At 27.8% G+C, this 23,033-nt stretch overlaps 3 protein-coding genes and 1 pseudogene across 3 annotated transcripts; 3 read left to right on the forward strand and 1 right to left on the reverse strand.

The window, feature by feature from the left end:
• Window positions 1-1,739: 1,739 nt before the first annotated feature.
• LOC126664598 (uncharacterized) lies at window positions 1,740-3,222 on the forward strand. Its single transcript, XM_050357073.2, has 4 exons — window positions 1,740-1,943; window positions 2,059-2,177; window positions 2,436-2,554; window positions 2,806-3,222. The coding sequence occupies exons 1-4, from the start codon at window positions 1,892-1,894 to the stop codon at window positions 2,954-2,956; spliced, it is 441 nt and encodes a 146-aa protein (XP_050213030.1). The 5' UTR covers window positions 1,740-1,891; the 3' UTR covers window positions 2,957-3,222.
• A 9,339-nt stretch (window positions 3,223-12,561) lies between these two features.
• LOC126665785 (eugenol synthase 1-like) lies at window positions 12,562-14,415 on the forward strand. Its single transcript, XM_050358692.1, has 5 exons — window positions 12,562-12,816; window positions 12,914-13,048; window positions 13,484-13,703; window positions 13,795-13,998; window positions 14,095-14,415. Exons 1-5 carry the CDS (start codon window positions 12,634-12,636, stop codon window positions 14,259-14,261), a joined length of 909 nt encoding a protein of 302 aa, XP_050214649.1. The 5' UTR covers window positions 12,562-12,633; the 3' UTR covers window positions 14,262-14,415.
• Window positions 14,416-14,679: 264 nt separating this feature from the next.
• On the reverse strand, window positions 14,680-15,412 carry LOC126665786 (uncharacterized). Its single transcript, XM_050358693.2, has 2 exons — window positions 15,171-15,412; window positions 14,680-15,060 (listed from the first exon to the last, which is right to left on the reverse strand). Exons 1-2 carry the CDS (start codon window positions 15,283-15,285, stop codon window positions 14,897-14,899), a joined length of 279 nt encoding a protein of 92 aa, XP_050214650.1. The 5' UTR covers window positions 15,286-15,412; the 3' UTR covers window positions 14,680-14,896.
• A 6,254-nt stretch (window positions 15,413-21,666) lies between these two features.
• On the forward strand, window positions 21,667-22,817 carry LOC126673678 (gamma carbonic anhydrase 1, mitochondrial-like; annotated as a pseudogene).
• The last annotated feature ends 216 nt before the right edge of the window (window positions 22,818-23,033 follow it).

Below are 23,033 nucleotides of genomic sequence, written 5' to 3' on the forward strand. Positions count from 1 at the left end.
GATTAATTGAACATAATCATAATCTTTCATATTTCATTAGAACTTAAAAGAATCTTAACTTTCTTTTGTTATCTTCAAACTATTTGAAATTTTATCTCCATGCAAATTCAACAAATGAAGTAAAATTTATCGTTATTTTTCAAAAAAAAAAAATAGTTATTTTATATTTAATACCCATACTCATAGTCATATCAATAGTTAATGATTAATGAAAAACAATCTTATAAAAAAATTAAAAAGTATATTAGTTAGAATAAAATGAACAAAATTTATATATATTAGAAAATATCGTTTGATAAGAAAAGTATAATGAAAATTCACTAATTTAAAAAAAAATACAATTCAATGGTCTTATAAATTAATATAAGTACATGTTGGGGTAAGATGGTATCTAACCGCAACCCAAACCCCTCGGGTTTGACTTTCAGAATATTTATCACAATTCATAATTATATCTCTTTTATTTTAGAATCAAACAATTTCATCCTTCAATTTAAATTTTGTTAACAATTAAAGTATTATGTTAATAAAAATCATTAATATTTACAATTAAAGAAAAAAAATAAAATAAGAAATTTTTGGATTTCTTTTAAGAAAAGTAATCAAATTGGAAAAAGGTAAAATAAATAGAAACAATTGTGGACCGTATTACGTAATTTGCCTTCGTCTTTAACGACAGTAGACAAAATTCTAATAGAATGCTTTAGTTGTTTATATAATTTAAACTAGGTTTAATAGCAAAAAAAAAAAACCTTTCCAACTTGTTATAATTTTATCCAAATCTTTTAATTTTTGCAATAATATCCAAATTGCACTTTTTATGTGAATTTTTTTTGAGTTTTTTGCCATTTCTTGGGACTTTTACTATATTATTATACATCAAAATAATAATAATAATAATAGCCTAATATCTTAATTGAAAACAACAAATTTAGCCATCAATTTGACTATTATTGTTACAAAAAATGCAATTTAGATATTATTGCAATAAAAAAATACAATTTAGATATTATTGCAAAAATTAAAAGGTTTGGATATAATTGCAACAAGTCGTAAATGTTTATTTTTTTTACCATTAGGCCTTTAAACTAAGATGTGTCAAAATGCATATTAGAATATATTTTAATTTATTTACTTTAATTTAAATTTGTTTTTGTTAGTATTGGTCATTTTTAGTTTTACAATTATTAGATTTCACTATTTTAAAAAAGTACATGTACCTCATCCAATAATAATTGTGGTTGAGATAAAAAAAAATTCATTATATTTTTATTTCAAATTTATTAAAATTTAATCTATATATTTAATTTTTATTAATATTAAATTTCTAAACAAATTTTATTTTTTTAATATAAAAATTGAACTCACGACTTAATAGAATATTGTCCTCGCTTAATTATTTGAGTTATAACTCGTTGATAAAGTAACACTATTAATACTTTTTATAACAGCAAATATTAGTAATAAAATTAAAAACATAAAATTAGAAAATTAAAAATTAGAAATGAAGAAACAAAAATGCACCGATTTAAAATGTTAAAAATAAAACAAATACAGAGGCCTAAGACATGCATTATGCCAAGCTACCGTTTATGATATCACGCATACTGCTCTGCTAATACCACTGTATCTTAATCTGTGAGCTACCTTACAAAACTTAGTGGAACTTATCACAATCATATTCATGGCGGCAGCTTTTATCCAAAATCTTTGTTTAAACGGTCGTGGCCCCTTTGTCTCAACTCAAATAAACAAAACATTACGAACACGCTTTAGGATAAGAACAAGAAATAGATAAGACCCACCATCCTCAATAGCTATACAATAAATTTGAGCTCTCCATTTTGCAGTAGTAAGTCAATAGTTTTTGAGAGAATTTTTTTGAGCAAAAATGGGATCTTTAATGGCTGGCTGGGACTCACATGCCTTAAATTCTAAATCAGGTACAATTAATCATCATCAAATAACTTATTAGTAGTAATTAGTTTTTTTTGTAATTATGCTCTATGTGATTATTTATGCTCAGTCTAATCATTAAGTACTTAATTAATTTGCCAGTCAAATACAGAAAGAATTGGTCATTCACCAAAGAAGAAATTGAAGCTTACTGGAAATTAAAGAAGAAAGTAGAGGAGGATCATCTTAAATCCATTTCTAGTCCATCTGATAGCTACCAGGTTCTTTAATTTTCTTTAAGAACTAAAATTTCGATTTTAGTACTTTTTGATCATCCATGAACTATTTATTTAAAATTAATCAGAACTTTAAAAATTAAAATAAATCCATTTGTAGTCAATTCGAATCATTTTTTTTTATTTTTGTCAACGATAAGATAAAAAATGTATTCTGAAGAATTTTATTCTAATTATAATCGAACGTTCGGATTTTTTTTGTTTGTATCACACTATAAATCCAATTATATATGTGTGTGACAGGATGGGGGACATGTTGATGATAGCGATACAATAAAGCTGAAGAGATCAAGCTCCTTGCCTGATTCCAAGACCATGAAAGCAGACAAAAGATTGGAGGAGCTCATAACGAAAAATGGATGGTATAATTAAACTAAACCCTATGCTTGATCGGAAATTAAGATTATTAATGTTATTATTAAATCAATAATAATTAAGTTATAATTTAATGGCTTTGTGATGAACTTGTATGCTTCTTCTATCCGTAAAGATACAATAATAGTATTTTTGGTCGCATAAAGATTGAAAAAAAAAGTAATGTTATCTAACTATAAATTTTTCGAAATGTTCTTTGAATTTATTATATCAACATTAATTGAATTATATTATGCAGGTGGACAAGGAGCAACTCGGCATTTCTAAATGAACCTCCAGTACTGGAACGAGCTTCTAATACTTACGCTTCGCAGTTTCACATAGCCAACGCGGCTGCCTCAAAAGTTAATAATAATAATACTGGAATTAGTGCTTGGTTTAGTTCTTAATTACTTAATTTACTCCTACTTGTATTGTATATATGCAAAATGCTTGTTTAATGTAACGACCCAACTCTAGATGTTTTACAAATCCATGTGTATAAATTTAGATATAAGCTGAGTGTGATGGTGTGACTGTATGGTATGCGAATAGTTGGAGAGCGTGGAAAGGGACATTTTGCGATGCTTTGGTATTGTAATTTGTGAGATTTTGGCATCTCTCTGGATTTCTTGTGCAAGGCAGTGCCAGTACTAGTGTGAAAATTTCACTTGAACATTGCTTGTTTATCATTTCCTCCACGTCTATAATAACACTAGATTCTTGTACAATGTAAAAGAATTAATGATTAGTTTAGATCATATTAGTGGACTTCTATTTTTTGTCTTTTTTAAAATATTAAATAATTTCAGTCTTATTCTATGATAAAAATTAGAGAAGATCACAAAAATACCACAAAAATAGCTCAACATTTCACACATTGTCACCTAACTCCCTTATTTATCATTCCTACCACAAAAGCAAAAAAGTTTACAACAAACACCATTCCATTAAATAGGTGACACATGGCAAGCATAATACCATCTTAATAAAAAGGAATAACAACAGCTAGCACATGTGATTTTCGTGTCAGAGCGCGTCAGCGCGCGTCATAACGCGTCAGCACGTCAGAGCGCGTCAGCGCGTCAGCACCTATAGCAAGCAAGCATCAACAAATTATAGACACAGTTTTGTAATATCATATGATACATCTCTGATACATCTCTGAGACATCATTTCAAAAAAAAAATTGATAGTAATCTACTCCTTCCGTCCCAATAGAGTTGTCCACTTTGAGAAAAAAATTTGTCCCAAAACTCTTGTCCACTTTCAAAAAATAATTAACTTTTACACTCAATTGTTCTATATTACCCCTATTAAAAATCCACTAATGAGTAAATTGAAAGTAAATTGCAAGTGGACCCCATATTAAATAGGGGTATGACAAGAAAAATAAGGTAAATTTTACAAAACCCATAAACAATAATTACTTTTCTTAAACTGTGTGATAAAGGCAAAGTGGACAACTCTATTGGGACGGAGGGAGTATTTATTTTTTAAAAATATATACTGATTATTTATAGTATTTTATTATTTCTGTACATTTACAAATATAACAATAATCCACAAAACTATTCAAAATAATATTTACAAAAAGTAAAAAATTAGTTTAATTAACTAACAATAAATAATTGTGTATCAATGATGTATCAAACAAATATAATATTGATATATATCGGACACGGGTCCGATGCATGAATAATATATTTTTCATGTATAAATTATGTATCGAAGATTTATCAAATATGTACTAAAAATAATTTTATTAATTATTATCGAATATATTGTTCATACATACCGAACACGGGTCTAATGCATGAATAATATATTTCTCATGTGTAAATTATGTATCGAATATGTATCAAACATATATTAAAATAAATATATAATACATGTAATAAAAAATTTAATACGTCGCAAAATGTATCAAATAAGTGTAAAAAAATAAGTGTAATAAAACTGTATATATCATGTATCTATTTAAATATATATCTTGTATAAATTTAGTAAAAATGTATCTATCATGTATATATTTAAATATATTTAAAAATATATCTATCGTGTATAAATTATGTATCAGTGATGTATCTATTAAGTACATTTAAAAAAAATATCTATCATGTTTAATATTTTTTTATAAATACCACGTATAAATTATGTATCGAAAATGTATCACGTATGTATACAAGATGCATTAAATATATATCGGAGATGTATCAAATATTTATCGAATATTTTTCACTTATACTCGTCTTTCTCATTTCTTCCACCTTGGGACTTTCAGTCAAATAATGAAAACAAACTGATCAAATATATATAAAACAATAAATATAATAATATTAATTATAAGTTTTTTTAAATATAAAAACGAATCAATCGATTAGTCAGTTAATTCAATTAATGTATCAAATATGTATCTATCATGTATAAATTGTGTATCAGATATGTATTAAAAATATATTTGAATTATAATTAAATATAGTCGATTAGAATTTAATAAACACTAGAAAATTCATTTTAATTAGTGTTATTATATATGTATATAAGCTTTTTACAATATAAAAACGAAACAATCGAATTTGTCAGTTAATATAATTAATGTATCAAATATGTATTTATCATGTATAAATTGTGTATCAGAGATATATTAAAAATATATTCGAATTGCTATTAAATATAGTCGGTTAGAATTCAATGAGCACTATAAAATAACATTACCAACAATAACATATCCGAAAATGCACTATCTAAACATTAAAAGATAAAAAAAAATTGAACTCAATTCATTAAAAATTTAAATTCATATTAACTAGCAAATCAAGGGTTATTTCCAACAAAAATACTAATTTTTAACTAAATTTTACCATCTTTAAATGTTATGAATATGCACCAAACAATAAATATGTATCGGAGATGTATCAAATATATATATATGAATTATGTAATAAAACTAAAAAAATTGTAAATATGAAAAAAAATGTTTTGAACGATCGAATATATATCAAATATGTATCGAGATGTATCAAATTATATGTTTGATTATTTTTAAATTTTTTTTGCATCGATGTTTTTTCATAAATCGAACTTCTCTGTTAACAAAAATGAAAAACAAAAAGTGAAAACTGATAAATTAGCAAAAAGATAAAATACCAAATTATCAAAAAAATGGAGAAATATGGTAGATAACAAAAATTGCAGAGATAAGTTATAGAGAGAATAACAAATAGCAAAAGGACAAAATAGTACAACAATATCATATTAATCCTTTTAAACGAAACCAACACTTTGAAAAGGTGTAGCTTAATTATTGTGATTGTCCGCACTGGATTTTGCTCCCTTCTCCCTCAATATGTCACGTGTAGTCTTTAGGTAAGACATGGTGCTGATGAAAAGTAATAAGAAAGTTGGTAAGAATGTAAGAAACATGATAACAAATGTAAACAAAATAGTTTAATTTGTATTTAACGAAAATTGTTGATTTTCTTGTTATTTTCTCTAAAAATTAACCTGAGGTGAGACGTTATTACTATTTGAGTTATCTCATATTATGTAGTATAAACTATACTGGTGATATGGAATTTTTAACCTTTTTGTTGAGAATGTCAACTTATAAATTTATTATGAAAAATATGTTTTTGAGTTTATGTATTTATCTATTTTTTAAAATTAATTTTTATTATTTATTATTTTAATCTAGTAGCAATTACAATTGTAATAATCAAAATATTTCTAATAACCCGACATATAACAAGTTGCCTATCCTAAAAACATACATAAATTTATTGAATAGATCGGCTTACACTCATGCGAAGGAATTATTGTAACTGTGTAACTAAAATCACTTTGACTTCTAAAAACCGCAACATGCAAACCTGAATCATCTCAAAGATTGCTGAAACTAACAAAAGTCTGCCATAAAATATGTCTAAATCGTCAAAAGAAATTTGAGAGAATAAAGAAATATAAACACAACAACATTCATCAAGAGTTAAAACAAGTGATTCTGAAAATAAGATTTTGATCAATTATATAAAAAAAAAAAAAAACAACAAACTATTAAAATCAAACATCCTTTAAAATTTAAACACTCTACAAATAAACAAAAATCCGTAACCAAATATATTTATATAGACACACACATTGAAAGTTTAAAATCGATATTTTTTCCCTTTCATAATGAGGTTGATTTTGGAAGAAAGGCTAGAGAAGAGTGTATTTATCCAATTTTAATGTGATGCGCTTTTCTATTAAAAAAATTGAAATGCGTACTTGTGTATATGGGTAACATTATAGTTTTGACTTTTTAAAAAAAACTGCAACTCTTAAATTTATAAGGAAAAAAATCATGGTTGTCAAATTTGAACCAAACAAATTAAATGGTTAAAAAAATAAAATTGGTAAATAATAAAACATAAAAATTTACATAAATATTATGGAATATTAGTACCCGAACTTAATCTTTGGTTAGTGCAGTTGTTAGTGTTTCATAATGGAATCTGGTCACCGTCCGAAATTAAAAAAAGTGTCGATCTCGTCCGATGATGATTTCTAGTCTTCAGAATAAGGTTGATTTTGGAAGAAAGGCTAGAGGGAGGGAAGAGTATTTATCCAATTTTAATGTATTATATTTTTCTGTTAAAATATTAAAATGCGTACTTAGTGTATATTGGTAATATTGTAGTTTTAACTTTTCTTTTAAAAATTCGAGTTTGTAAATTTATAAGAAAAATACCATGATTGTTAAATCTGAACCAGACAAATTAAATGGTTAAAAAGATAAAAATTGGTAAATAATAAAATATAAAAGTTTACATAAAGTTATGATATATTAGTACATGAACTTAATCTTTAGTTGGTGCGGTTGTTAGTGTTTCATAATATAATTTATCACTGCGCAAATTAGAAGAGATGTGCCGGTCTCGTTGGATGACGACTCCTAACCTTCGCGCTAATTCTTCTAATTAGTAGTGATGTCTCAAGTTTTAATTAACAACAGTGTTGTGATCCTTAAAATTTGAAGCTCGCGACTAATTCCCCCCGATTATAATATATTTTCTTCAAATTATTATTTTAATAATATATTATAACTGATGCAATATACAATTTTATCTTTTAATATATTTTATTATATAAAGTATTTTTTATATATAATCACATCAATAATTACTCTTTCCGTCCCACAAATATAGGTCACCTTTTTATTTTTGGCGTCCAAACTATAGGCCACCTTCTAAATTTGGTAAGTAACTTAAAAATTCAAAATTTTATATACCCCTAATAAATATACCTAGTTATCTCAAATGAATTAATGATTTTATGTTTCAATACAAAATTCACCGATTAAAAAATTAGTCATTAATATAGTATTTATATATCTAAATATTATAAAAAAATAAAATTGGAAAGTTCAGTAAAAGAACTAATTTTAACAAACTTGACATATTTTTCTTAAATCTTTTATTTGTCTAAATAACCTATTTTTGTTGGAAGGGGGAGTATTAAATATGTTATTATGTTCAACACTGATTGGACCTCTTACTCTTCTTCACTCTCTGTCCTCACCAGTTCAATGTCCGAGCCGGGTTTGATAACATTAAAAAGAATATATATTAATTTTTTTATATTTGTTTACTTTGACACTGAATTTTTATATTTTTATTTATTAATATTAAATTTTAATATTCTCAATCTTGTAGATAATAAATTTTATTATGGAAAGATAATAAAGCATATTTTTATTTTAATAAAATTGAGTTTTTGTATTTTTATTTTGGCCCTTAAAAAATTCCGATCTTATAGCCCCTTTTACGATCCTACCATGACCTTGAAAACTTGTCAATTTAACCCTATTTCACATTTTATCGTTTCAATTGCACCCCAATTTTTAAATTTTTGTCATTTTTTTACTTAATTGATGAAATCATTCAATTAACCATGTTTAAAGATAAAATTAAATTCATTTCCATTTAATAAAGTATAATTTTTATTTTTAAAAACTAACTAAAAAGCATAATCAGATTAAAACTAATTCAAATTTTTAATTAATTTAACTAAATTTAAATAAATTTTAAACATGTACAATTAATATATGCTATACATGAAGAACGTTTTTTAAAAAAATTCAAACAAAATAGACGTCAATTTAATATTTCAGGATACAATTAAAATGATAAAATGTAAAATAGGATAAAATTGACAAGTTTTTAATATTAAGGTAGAATTCAAAAGGGATTATAAGGTTGGGAATTTTTTAAGGTATTACCCCTTTTGTTTTTATAAAGTTTCTAAAATTGCGTTAGGCCAGTTTATTCTGTATGCTTGGGCTTTACTCCATCATGATGGTAATTTATGATTCCGAACTCGTGAACATCACTACAAAGCCCTGCTGATGGGGGGGTCCTTTTATAAAGTAATTATAAAGTTTCTTGGGTAGCCAAGGCATTTAAACAAACGAAGGATCACTTTATTCCTTCAACTTGGCACAAAATATTAAAAACGTCAACTTGGCACAAAATATTAAAAACGTCTAAATTAATAAAAAAAATTACTTTTATCCTGAATTTGGTACAATTGGATTAAAATGCCCCCTCCCTACTCTCATCTAAAAAAGTGAGATACACTTTCCGATTTTCAAAGATGGTTATTTTTCCGAAGTGGTCTTTAAATGAAAAAAATTTAGAATGGTCCTAAACTTTTTTTAATATTTTAAATTAATACCTAATAATTAAAAAAAATTAATCCTTTTAATTTAAAATTTAAAATGACAAATTAACCCTCCACAATTTATATATATAACAATTTAACACCTAAAATTTATACATATAATAAATTAACCCTAATTTTTTTTTAAAAAAAATATTACAATTTTAACAAAAAATTTATTATTTTTTAAATTACAAACAGACCCACGGGTCTGATCTTTAATGAATAAAAGATTTGTTCATCTGTGTGATTTTTTTTAGGCCTAATGTCTTAAAAAACCCCGACCTTTTAGCCCCTTTTCAATCATATCCTGACGTTGAAAATTTGTCAATTTTACCCTATTTTGCATTTTTATGTTTCAATTGTACCCTGAAAAATTAAATTAACGTCTTTTGCGTTTGAAAATTTATTTAAAACATTCTCCATGTCTCGCATATATTAATTGTATATTTTTAAAATTTATTTAAATTTAGTTAAATTAATTAAGAATTTAAATTAGTGTTAATTTGATTATGGTTTTTAGTTAGTTTTTAAAAATAAAGGACTTATTTGTACTTTTTTGAATAAAAAAGAATTTAATTTCATGTTTAGACTTAATTAATTGAATGATTTCATCATTTAAGTAAAAAAAATTAACAAAAATTAAAATATTGGGGTACAATTGAAAACGGAAAATTCAAAAGTGGGTAAAATTGATAAATTTTCAACGCCGGGGTGGAATTGAAAAAAAAGTTTAAAGGTGAGTGGTTTTTGAGTGATTAGGTCTTGTTTTTAAGTGATACCTTAACAAAATTGACGGTGTTAACAGAACTTTGGATGGAAAGGTTTTACTAGTCCAATTAGCAAAACTTAGGGGATTTTATGATTTTTTTTTTAGAAATTTGCACAAAAAACTCTTTTTTTTAACTTATTTGTTCTAAATACCTCAATTTCAAAAATTTACTTTTATACTCTATTTTTCTATTGTTTTTAGTTGTACTCTCAATTAGCAAAATAACTTATTTTTATTTTTACTCTCCTTCTTTTAAACACATGCATATCTCATTCTTCATTTTTTTTTCTCTCTCCTTTTCCTCTCTCTTCCTTCTCCTTTTTCTTTTTCGTTTTTTTCTTTCTCTCTCCTTTTTTCTCTCTTTTTTTTCTCTTTCTTTCTCTTCTTCTTCTTCTTCTTCTTCTTCTTCTTCTTTTCTCTGCAATTTTTTTTTCGTTTTTTTTTGTTTTTTGCTTTTTTTATTTTCCACACTATATAAATGAACTCTAAGACAAAGAAATTTGAATAAAAAGAAGAGTTTAAGAGATAATATGATGGGTGATAGATGATAATTCTTCTTCTACTTCTTTCTTTCTATGTTGTTTTAAATTATTAGATCATTGTTTTCTGTAATTTTTTACAAATTTTTTTAAGAAAATCGTAATTTTCTTTATTGATGATGTTTTAACCTGGTTGCAAATGTTTAAAATTAAATTTAGAAATCGTTTGAAACTGTTTTTTCGAAACTGTTTTATACTATTCGAAACCTTTGTAAACGGTTTGAAATTGTTTTATACTGTTCGAAAGTGTTTCAAACTGTTATTTTTTTAAGTGTTTGAAAGTATTTTTTTAGAAACTATTTTAGATTGTTTGAGACTTTTGTAAACGGTTTGCAACTGTTTTATACTGTTTGAAACTGTTTTTTTAAAACTGTTTGAAACTGTTATTTTTTATGTAAACGGTTTGAAACTGTTTTATACTGTTTGAAACTGTTATTTTTTAAACTATTTGAAAGTATTTTTAGAAACTGTTTGAGACCTTTGTAAACGGTTTGCAACTATTTTATACTGTTCGAAACCTTTGTAAACGGTGTGAAACTGTATTTTGAAACCGTTTCTAATAGATTTTTAATGAGAACAAATAAATTAATAATTTACAGTTTTCTTTGTTTTTTAAGAAAGTTATGATCGTTAGATTTGAATTCGAAGTGAAATTTGAAGCTATTTGATTAGAAATTAAAAATTCGAGCGGATCGAAATTAAATTTAAAAGTCACAATAAATTTTTAAAAAGTAATGATAGAATTAGAGAAATCAATTTGTTGAATTGTTATGAGCTGAAGATTTTAAATTTAATTGTTGATTTGTTGTTTTTTTTTTCTCTTTAAATGAGCTGAGAAGAGAAGAAAAAGAAGAAGAAGAAACTTTTTAATAAAGTGTGTTAAATATAAGTGGAGTATAAAAAATAAAGAGCAGAGTAAAAAAGTAAATGGTTGACACACTTGGGGTATGTAAATCAAGTTAGAATTTTAGGGTTACTAAATGCTAATATTTCTCTAATCTAGGTAATTAGCTATTTCTCTCTTTTTTTTAAATAATTTGTGATAGAAGGCTCTAAAGTAAGATGTCACGGTTGATTATTAGACGAATTTTACGGTTGATCGAATCGAATGGCACAAATTTGCAGAGTATTCTTTGTTACCTACTCATCTTCACATTTAAATTATGATGAATGTAACCACCAAATTAACTTGACAAAGAACTTCCCAACAATCTTATCTGTTGACTAATTTAATTAATCGAACCGATCGAATTTATTGCATTATTTAAATTAAATTAATTAAAATCTTAAAAATATAAAATTGAATCGGCTAATTGGTCTCTTAATTAGATTAATCTGATAAAAATTGAAAGAATAATAATTATTTTAAAAAAATTAAGTTAATAAATTTTTTAGAATCTTTAATTGTAATCGAACTGAATTTTCTATTAATCAAACTGAATGAATTAACTAAATTTTATAATTAAAACAATCAAATTAATTAATTTGATTTAACTGGATTTTTTTGCTCTCTTTTATTTTCAACTGCCGGGCTCGTGTCATTTTCTTCTTTAATCACCCGCTTATAGGTAAAATCCAAGATTGCTTTATTTTGCATCTTCTTCTTATTTTGTTTCTTGAGTACTTGTTGGCAAAACCGATTAGATGATTGATTGATTATTTACTTACACTTTAATTTTTGGTAGTAATTGATTTTCTGCACAATGCATTCAACCCTTAATTCTTTCTATATTCACTTGACAATTGACACTTGACATTACAAAACTTAAAATTAATTTAAATGGAGAAAATATGTCAAATAATAAAAAGAACTAAAGGATTTTAGTAATTCAACCCTTAATTCCAACTATATTCACTCCTTCACAATTGACACTTGACATTCCAAAATTGAAAACTACTACTAATTTAAATGAAGAAGTATGTCAAATAATAATAATAAAAAAAAGGTATTTTAGTAATTACGCATTCTCGGCCTGTGTCCATAAATAGTTCAGCGCTGCAAAAAGAAAATCCATCAACGGCCTTAGCGTTCTCGTTTCTTCTCAAAGAAAAGAAAAGAAAAGAAAAAAAAAGAATGGGTGATAAAAGCAAAATCTTGATAATTGGAGGGACTGGTTATATCGGAAAGTTTATAGTTGAAGCAAGTGCAAAGGCTGGCCATCCCACATTCGCTCTGGTTAGGGAGAGCACAGTCTCTGATGCTGTTAAAGGCAAAATTGTCGAGAATTTCAAGAGCTTGGGCGTCACTGTGCTACATGTAAGCTCATTTAATTAATTCTCCATTTGATATTGTACTCTGTTTAGTAAATTAAATACACATATCTAAAGAGAAATGATTGAATTAATGTATGCAGGGTGATCTATTTAACCATGAAAGTTTGGTGAATGCTATTAAGCAAGTGGATGTGGTGATATCAACAGTTGGTGGCCAGCAATTAGCAGATCAGGCCAAGATTATTGCTGCTATTAAACAAACTGGCAATGTCAAGGTTTTACCCTTTATTTGTGTTCTTTACTATATTCAGCTATTTATTTGTTATCTGAAGAAGTTATATTATGGTTCAATTCAACCCAACAATTAGATTAAATAAATAGATTAGTCTTCCTAATTATCTTATGCTAATTATAATTTTTGATTATTTGAAAACGTAATTATGAAAAAATGGGTGTAGACAAGTTACTATTTTATTTCTTTATTCAGAAGTAAGAAGTTTCGGAGTTTATGTTGCACGGAAACAGAAATATTGAAATGAAAAACTCTTTAAACCTGTAAACAGCGAAAGGATGTATGAATAAACGCTATAAGTATAAAGTTTCGGAGTTTATTAAGTGTTTTGGATAACTCAATAAATCCTTTTTAATTAACCACAAGATGAGAGACTAATTGATCTCCCTTGAACTGGATATGTTATGTGGTGGTTTAGAGATTCTTCCCTTCAGAGTTTGGGACAGATGTGGATCATGTTCATATCGTTGAGCCAGCAAAATCTATATTTGAAATAAAGGCTCAACTTCGCCGTACCATTGAGGCTGAAGGGATACCCTACACTTATGTCGTTTCCAACTGCTTTGCTGCTATGATTATCCCCTGGGTGCTACCCCCTGGTGACACTGTCTCCATCTTAGGAGACGGCAGTGTCAAAGGTAACTATATATGTCTTTTTGTCTAAATTTCCGCTTGTTAATTGAACGATTTAAATGTGGCTCAGTTTGATATAATATGTTTGTTTTGCAGCAATTTTTAGTCTGGAGCAGGACATTGGAACCTACACCATCAAAGCGGTAGATGATCCAAGAACCTTGAACAAATCCCTGTTTATCAACCCTCCTAAGAACATTTTAAACTACAATGAACTTGTTGCTCTCAAAGAGAAGAAAACAGGCAAGACCTTTCAGAAAATCTATGTTTCAGAAGAGAAGCTTCTCAAGGACATCGAAAGTAAGCCAATTTCATTACATTTTATTCTGTTTGATCAAAGACAGAGATAAGATTTTCATCATTCTATTTTTGGTGTTTGTTCTTGAATTCTTGCAGCCGTTCCGGTGCCATATAGCATTGGTCTAGCAATCAACCATAGCGTGTTTATAAAGGGCGATCAGACCAACTTTGAGATTGATCCTTCATGGGGAGTTGAGGCTTCTGCTCTGTATCCAGATGTCAAATACACCACCGTTGAAGAATTCTTTGATCAGAACGCTTGAGGGTTTTAAATGTGCTTCTTTTGTACAATATTATCATCTGAATAAACATATATTCAATGGTTGCAAATGGATCAATGATTCTTCTGAACTGTTTTTGTTTGTAAATCTGCTATCTCTATCAATAAAATAATTGCAGAAATCTGCTGCTATACTAGATTGTTCTTGTTTTAAGTTTATGTCAGTGATCACAGACAGGTTTGCAAATATTTTGGATAAGTGGCTCCTTCTTGGAGCTACACTCCCGCCAATATTCCTGACGGATATTGGTATTGTGTCGGCAATCCATCGGATTTACATTTACTGTGCCAATTCTCTAGTTATTGGCTAAAATTACTGATGAATAGTATTCATCGATTCGTCGCGCAGTTTTCTATCAGTGGAGAGTTTTGAGTCTTTTGACTATGCAAAGTTAACTTCATTTACAAGAAAGATGCAGTTGTATTTCTATATAGCAGCTTTATCTATGATCTATCTATGAACTAATTACATCTCTTTTGCATTTTTACATTTATTTTTCATGAACTGAACTATAGGATTGAAATCTCCAAAACAATTTCCCTAAATCATAAAACAACTCTTAAATAAATAACTCCATAGCCATGGCTCGAAAATATATATGTATCTTTGACCTATAATCATAGCTTCTTAAAAAACTTTCTCAAACTAGACCATCTCGTTCTGAAAACCGGTTCCAGCACCGGAGCAGGTGCCGGTGCCGATCGGATAATTTTTCTTGCCAATTGCTTCTCTGAGTAGTCAATCATTCTTCTAGCATTCATTAGTCCTCCACTTCTATCAACTGCAATAAACAAAAAACCAACATATCCATAATTTCACCAGTCTCTGAAGTAAACTGTAACAGTAAAACAGAAACCAAAAAAGTAATTAAAGAGAAGTAAGTTTACCTACCATTGAACTGCAGCAAGTCAGGTTTTGAAGATTCTGACAATAAAATGAGTGTTGGAGTGATAATTGTGAGGATAGCCCAGAAGAAAAATATAACTACAAAAGTTCTCTCATTCATTTGTTGAGAGAAAAATGAGACGAATTAGTATTGTTAGAGAGGTTTAATAAACATGTTGGAATTTGAAGAGGAGAGGGGTAGCACCAAGCAGAGCAGGCATTAGCTGGCCAATGTATTATAAAATTAAAAAGCCATAATTATAAAATCACTTAACTAATACTCAACTTGTTAATATTTTGTCTTACTTAGGGGTAAGTTATAATCAAGTTTCGAAAATATAGATATGTAAATGAGATGTTTGTTGGTCAGTTGTTGAGGAGTTGTTATACCAGTTGGTATATGATTAGACAGGAGCCATCTGGCATCTCCTTCGCCTAAAGTCAATTTCTGCATTTTTTTCATTCGTTTTAACTTAACCCAAATAGATCGATTAAATCATTAACCAACCTACAGCACTGAATAATGTGATTATGACTACAATGTCCAATACTCTCAACAAACAGACATGATATTTTTTCAATTAATAATAAATTAATTAATTTAAAAGTAGTATCAGAATAAGTGAATGAACTTATAATTAGGGGTGCAGCCAAATCAAATCAAGTTGAGTATTAAAAAAATAGAGATCGACTCATTTATTTTTAAATCGAGTTTAAAATTTAGATATGGACTTATGGAGTACTTATTGAGCTCATCAAAAAAATAGAGATTGACTCATTTAGTTTTGAAAATTTTGTCATTTTCGTGTACGAACTATCACTTTTTTTTAAATTCATACGCGCTGCTAAGGTGTCATGATTCGCTGAGGTGCATGTCATTTTACACCAGATCACCTCAGCGTCATGTATGAATTTGAAAACAAATGGTAGTTCGTGCGTAAAAATGACAAAACTTAAACTGTGTGATTAAAATGAAAAAACATGTAAAGTTCATGATTTTTTTTGACATTAACCCTTTAATTAATAAAAAAAAAGTAGTATGAAAGTACATGAATGAGCTTATAATTAGAGGTGCAGACAAGTTAAGTCAACTCGAGTATTAAAAAACTAAAAATTGACTCATTTATTTTTGAATCGGGTTCGGAATATATATATATATAGAGACTTCCGAACTCATCAAAAGCTCACGAGTTTAATCGAGTTTCAATTTTATTTAGTAAAATTAAATTTTTATTATATTAATATTTTTATATCAACAAAATTAAATTTAAATAATCCATAACATATTTATTTTAAAAATAAATATAATAGTAATGTGTTAATTAATATATAAATATATGAACGAGTTTATTCATAAACTTTTAAGTCGAGTATTTTTAAAATAGAGGTCGACTCGTTTACTTAATAAGCTCCAAAAATTCAAACTCGAATCTCTGAGTAGCTTACAAACGAGTTGGATTCACCTATACTCCTAAGCTTTTTTACGTTTTCCATTGAACAAAGGATCACTTTCACCCCGAACTTGCGTCAAAGTATTAAAAGAGTCTAAAACTAGAAAACCAGATTACTTATATCCCGAACTTGTGTAAACCGACTCAAAAAGGCCCCTTTGCTGACGCAACACCTTAATTGGAGAGTGGGATTTAAATTAATCATATTTATATTATTTAATTTCTAATTAATCATAATCAACATTAATTAATCATATTTAACCACTAATTAATTATATTCTAACACTAATTAAATGAGAGACTTTTTTAAATTTTTATCCAAAAGATAATTTTTTTTTTAATTTTTTTCGGAGCTGCTGCTCCTCGTTTTACCGAAGAGCAGCAGCTCCTCAATTTCCCGATGAGGATTAGTTTTGCTCCTCATCGGAGGAGCAGATCTGCTCCGCTTTGAGGAGCTCTACTCCTCATTGGGGAGCAGATCTGCTCCGCTTTGAGGAGCTCTACTCCTCATTGGGGAGCAGATCTGCTCTTCCGATGTGGAGTAGAAGCTTAGAGCTCCTCATTAGGGGAGCATATCTGCTCTTCCGATGTGGAGTAGAAGCTCCTCGGAAAAACAAGGAGCTCTGCTCCTCGGTTCCGACGAAAAGAAGCTCATTCCTGCCGTAAAATGATTTTTTAAAAAAAGATATGAATTTATAAAAAATATTAAAAATATTATAAAGTCTCTATATTTTTAAATATTATTAATAAAATAATTAAAATTTTAAAATTAGATTATTAATTAAAAAGTTTTATATGTTAATTTAAAAAAATTGAAAATTTTAAGCATTATTTTTACCTTTTTTTTGTTAAAACCCACTGTGAAAGAAAACTAATATCTAAAACCGGAGAGTGTACCTCACTCTCTGAGATGAGACTGTGGAGGAGCTTTTTTGAGCCGAAATATGAAAATTTAGAGTATAAATGATTTTATTTTTTAGTTTTGGACTTTTTGACACAAATTCAGAGATGAAAGTGATCCTTTGTTTGTTTTCTATTACACTTTATATTTATGAGAAAATTAGAAAAAATACTCTATTTTCTAAAATAATATGATTTCCTACCTCAACAAGGAAAAGATCGAAAAAATACCTCGCCTTTTTAAGAAAATTATTTTTTTACTCTAAGACATGTTTATATTGTAATTATACCTACTTCTTATTATTATTTTACTCTAACTAAATTTCTTTTACTCTAATTATATTACAACCTGTCATTTTTTTACTCACTCTCTCTCTCTCTCTCTCTCTCTCTCTCTCTCTCTCTCTCTTCTTCTTCTTTTTCCTTTTCCTTTTTTTTTTTCTATTCGCCATTTTTTTTGCTTCTTCTTTATTTCTTCTCTATTTTTGCTTTTTTCTTCTTCATCGTTCCTTCATCGCTCTGCCGTTACTCCGCCATCGTTTCGTCGTCATTCCGCCGTTCTTTCATGTTTGATTTTAGCGATTTTTTTCTTAACTCGTGGTGTTTTTATGTTAACTTTCAGATCTAAATAAATTACTCTTTGATTTTTTCAATTTTAGATCTAAAAATCTGCATGAAAAACGATTTTATGATGAAAAAAATAATTTTCTGCACAAAAAATGATTTTCTGCAAACAAAGCAGCGTCTGATTATCATATGAGTATCACTGCATTATCATCACATTATCATAACACTGCAGAAAAAATATTTTTCTTGTAAAAAAAAAGCCTCTGATTATCATATGGGTATCACTGTAATATCATATAGTTATCATAACATTGCAGGAAAAAAAATTCTGCATAAAATAATGTTTGATTATCATATCGTTATCATAATATTATCATATATCGTTATCATAACATTATTATATGATACCGAGATGATAATATTTATGATATCAAGATTATAATGTTATGATAATATCTATGATTATGTTATGACAAAATAGTATCTGATTATCATATCAGTATCAATATATTATCATGTTGTTATCATAACACTGCAGTAAGATAACTAAATGATAATGAAATATGATACATTGATCATTATATGATAAGATGAAACTGTGATAATCATATGATAATGTAATACTGTGATAATCATATGATAATATGATACTGTGATATTTGTCTAATATTATCAAGCAGTATCATCACATTATCATGTAATAATCTGCTACATACGATACTGATAATGACATGATAATAAGATGCCAATGCAATATGACACACTGATAATTACATGCTAAGATGAAGTTGTGATAATCATATGAGAAGGTGATACAGTGATAATCATATGATAATGATACTGTGATTTTGTCTTATATTATTCAGCAGTATCATCATATTATCATATAATAATTTGCTACATATGATACTGATAATGACACTATAATAAGATGAAAAATGGAAATAAAATAAATTCTTAACATTCATTTAATTTTAATAAGTTTGCTTTAAAATCTAATATTTATAGAAAATGAAAATAAAATAAATTCTTGATATTCATCAGATACAAAAGAAAATATAATAAAAAAATGAAAAAAAAATAGTAAAAAAAAAAATTAGTTGAAAATAGAAACAAAATGAGTAAGTGCAGGTCATTGAAAGAGAGAGAGAGAGAGAGAGAGAGAGTAGGGAGGCTGGTAGTTGGTGTAAGAGTAAAATTCTAAATATTATGCCACGGAGAGTACAAACACAAATAAAAAAGATTCTTAAAGTATTTTCAATATCTTTTCCGCAGTGAGGTATTATTTCATATTATTTTCTTTTTTTAGGTAAATACCTAATAATCTCTATATTTATTTTGGCTTCATAAGGTGCTGGTGGCCCAATGAGAGCCCTAAATTCTGTTTCAACAATTTCCTCTAACTGCTCATATCTTGAAAACTTTATGGCCTAGAAATTTTATTAGATCCATCGTGTTTACGACATGTCGTTCTTTTCAAATTTCAGGTAAATGGACGAGTCATGACTTACTTATTATCATTCGAAGAAATTACAAACGACACTTCCATTTTGACGTCATATACATACATGCCCGCAGAGTAACAATTCTCCTCCTTCGTTGGTTTTCCTCACGGAACAAAAATTTCCTACTGCTTAGGCAGCAGAAAACTCCTACAACATGGCATGTGGCAGCCTTTTATTGGCTGCTACACATGCCTCCTCCTTTTCCATAGAATGTTTAATTAACCCATTTAAGTATTGGTTATTAACCATTTTAGATCTTACAATTTATTTGTTTTATTATTTAACTAATTCAAATATTTTTTATGTTTTGTAAAATTTAAAAAGTTTTTTCGTTCTTTTCCCACTACTACTGTCTAGGCATGTAAATCATTCAAACATTGGAATACAAAACTTATAGAAGGCTCTACTAATATAATTGATGTGAATGATATTTTTCTATGATGTTTCCCTAATTTTAGTGTACAATATAATTTATGTGAATTATACAAAAAGAACAAAAAGCATAATAGATAAATATATCTGGTTATATTTTATTAATTATAATATAAATACATTAAATTTTGAATTAACAAAATTACAAAATAATATATTATACTTTCTTTGTTTTTTACTATCTAATCAAAAAATATATTTATCTATAAATACTTGCAAATTAAAGATAACTTTAACAAATATCTTTTAAATTTTCCCTTTCTAATACTCCCTTTATTTCAAAATGATAGGCTGGAAGAAAATTCCAGTTATCAGAAAAAATTATTAAATTGGTTAAAATTTGTTAGTTTATCTATTTTTTCAATTTTATACTTTGATAATTTTTTAGATATATAAATAATACATTAATGATCATTTTTTTATTATTGGTGTAAATTTCTATGTTGGAATATGAATCAATTAATTTTTAGGAACAATTATGCATATTTATTAGAGAATAAAAAAGACTTTTGATTTTAAAATTGTTTACTAAAAATAAACGGTAATATGTAATTTTAAATGCCAAAAATAATAAAGTAGCTTATCAATTCGGGACAGAGGGATTAAATAATTTCATGATTTAATTTATATAACATTTATTAACTAGTAATTTAATTAATAAAATTATATCAATCTTTGTATTTATAAGTTAAAACAAAAGTAACATTTTATTAATATATACAATTTTAACTGAATGAATAAAAATAGAGGATGTAATAGTTAAAATGGTTAATTAACCCACATTAAACCATCTAATTAACCATTTAATTTGAGAGCCAATAAATGGCTGCCACATGCCAAGTTGCAGGAATTCCTACTGCCTAGACAGTAGGAAATTTTTGTTCTTCCTCACGCCGTTTAGTATAGAAAGTAGAAACCTTACAGACCTCAAAACATCAGTCAATCAAAGTACAGGAAGAAGAAGAAAACAAGAATTTGAGAGGTATATATATGATTGATCGTGTATCGTTGTTCTACAATTCGTGTGTTGTATGTTACTTTTTTGTTTATCATTTGCACTCGGTATTAATTAGGTTTATTATAACTATAAATTTTACTAGTCAAAGAGTTTCATCAGTGTAAATTGTTGTATTGAACTGATTAAAATTCTTGTTTTCTTTTCGTCAGACAGGATCCTTGCATCCTGTTGCTTTTGATTTAATAGATATTGGTTATTCAATAGAGTTTGACTCCCAATAATTTCATTTTTTGCAAGTCAGTAAATTCAGTCATAACGGATATAGTCCTAGTCCAGGTTTCATAAACTTAGCTAAGCTGCAAGCTCACTTTAAATGATAATTATATTGATATATCAAACTAGGTATCTTTTTTCTATAGATATTTTCTATTTTTAAAAATTTAAGAAAGATTGTCTTAAGCTGTACACAATGAGGAAAAGGGTCTTCGAAGCCAACTAAATTCAGTTTGCAAGTGTGGTTGAGTTGATAAACAAAGATGTTGGCATTAGAAGCCATCTGATGTTTTTTTAGGGTCAGTTTAATTTTAGAAGAGGTCAAGAGGCTAACCCACTCTACTTCGATTCGCGGTTGTATTGGTTGATATTTATTGACAATAATGTATACTTTTATTCGTGAATAGGTGTTATGAACACTGAACAGTATAAGTGTTGGATCTGGAATGAATATGCAAGATAACTTCCTTGTGCCTGTGGCAAAGTCTAATCTAAGTGGGAAGGTGCTGCCAACATAGTCGGGAGAAATGTTACTATAGGTGAGGAATATGGTCACTGTATTTTTTTTGGTTAATCAATATGATGTAAGCTACAACCCCCTATGCATTATTATTTGAAGTTCAAAATGGGCAGGCCATAATGCTGTTCTTCGTGGCTGTACTGCTGAAGATGAGGCTTTTATTTGTATAGGAGCAACACTTCTTGATTTTGTTGTTGTTGAGAAAAATGTCATGGTTGCTGCTGGTGCCCTTGCAAGACAGAACATAAAGATACCTGCTGGAGAGGTATTTCTGATATCTGCATATTTGTCTTGTAGTGCTATATTTTATTTAAAGTTGATTCCATTATTAATCATATTAGTTTCGAGCACTTAAAGTCTTATCATCCAGAATACGTTGGTTGGAATTGCATTATAGGTGGAGCTGCTTTGGTCCATACTATATTCTCACGTGCACTTAACCTTAAGTGAAAATTTCAAGATGTGATCCATGATATAGCAGCTTAAATGTTTGCAACATATGCAGGTAGGCAAAATCCTGCAAGATTTCTCAGGAATCTAAATGATGAAGAGTAGCCTTTATCACGCAGTCAGCCGCCAATTATTCTAATCTTGCACAGGTTAATGCTGCTGAGAAAACTAAGCCTTTTGATGAGATTGAGTTTGAGAAGGTGCTTCACAAGAAGTTTGCTCATCGGGATGAAGAGTATGACTCAATCGCAGGTGCTGTTCGTGAAACTCTGCCTGCTACCAAATAAAGCACCCAAGGCAGCTTGAGATATTTTCATGAGGTATTCTTTCCTAAATTTGAATCTCAGATGTGACTTGTGAGAAACATTATGGGTTTGTACAAATATACGAAGCAGGGGTCACTTTCTTTTGCAATAATCCTAGACATATTTTAGGGCAGAATTATGGCTCCTTTTTATCCTTTGGCTCTGGTCGTCTTGTTTTAGACTGTATTTCTTTTATGGGAGAAGTTAATGCCATAATAGTAAGAACATTTTGATGTTCATCTGCTCCTTGTAAACAAGATATTTTAATTTCTGATATGATTTTTATCATTCACATTGCTGTTATTAAATCTTTTTCGGAGACTGCATCACTTACTAGTTTGTCTCATAAGCACACTTTTGCATCCATTGTAAATGCTCACCCTTATCAACTCGGAAGTTTACACATATTATGATGTATGTGCATTTAGGTGGAACCAAAAATCTAGACAGGCTAACCTTATTTGGAAATAATGACAGGATCTGGAACGAGGGTATATGTTATGCGTGT

This window comes from Mercurialis annua, linkage group LG1-X (genome assembly GCF_937616625.2).
Source record: "Mercurialis annua linkage group LG1-X, ddMerAnnu1.2, whole genome shotgun sequence".
Lineage (NCBI taxonomy): Eukaryota > Viridiplantae > Streptophyta > Magnoliopsida > Malpighiales > Euphorbiaceae > Mercurialis > Mercurialis annua.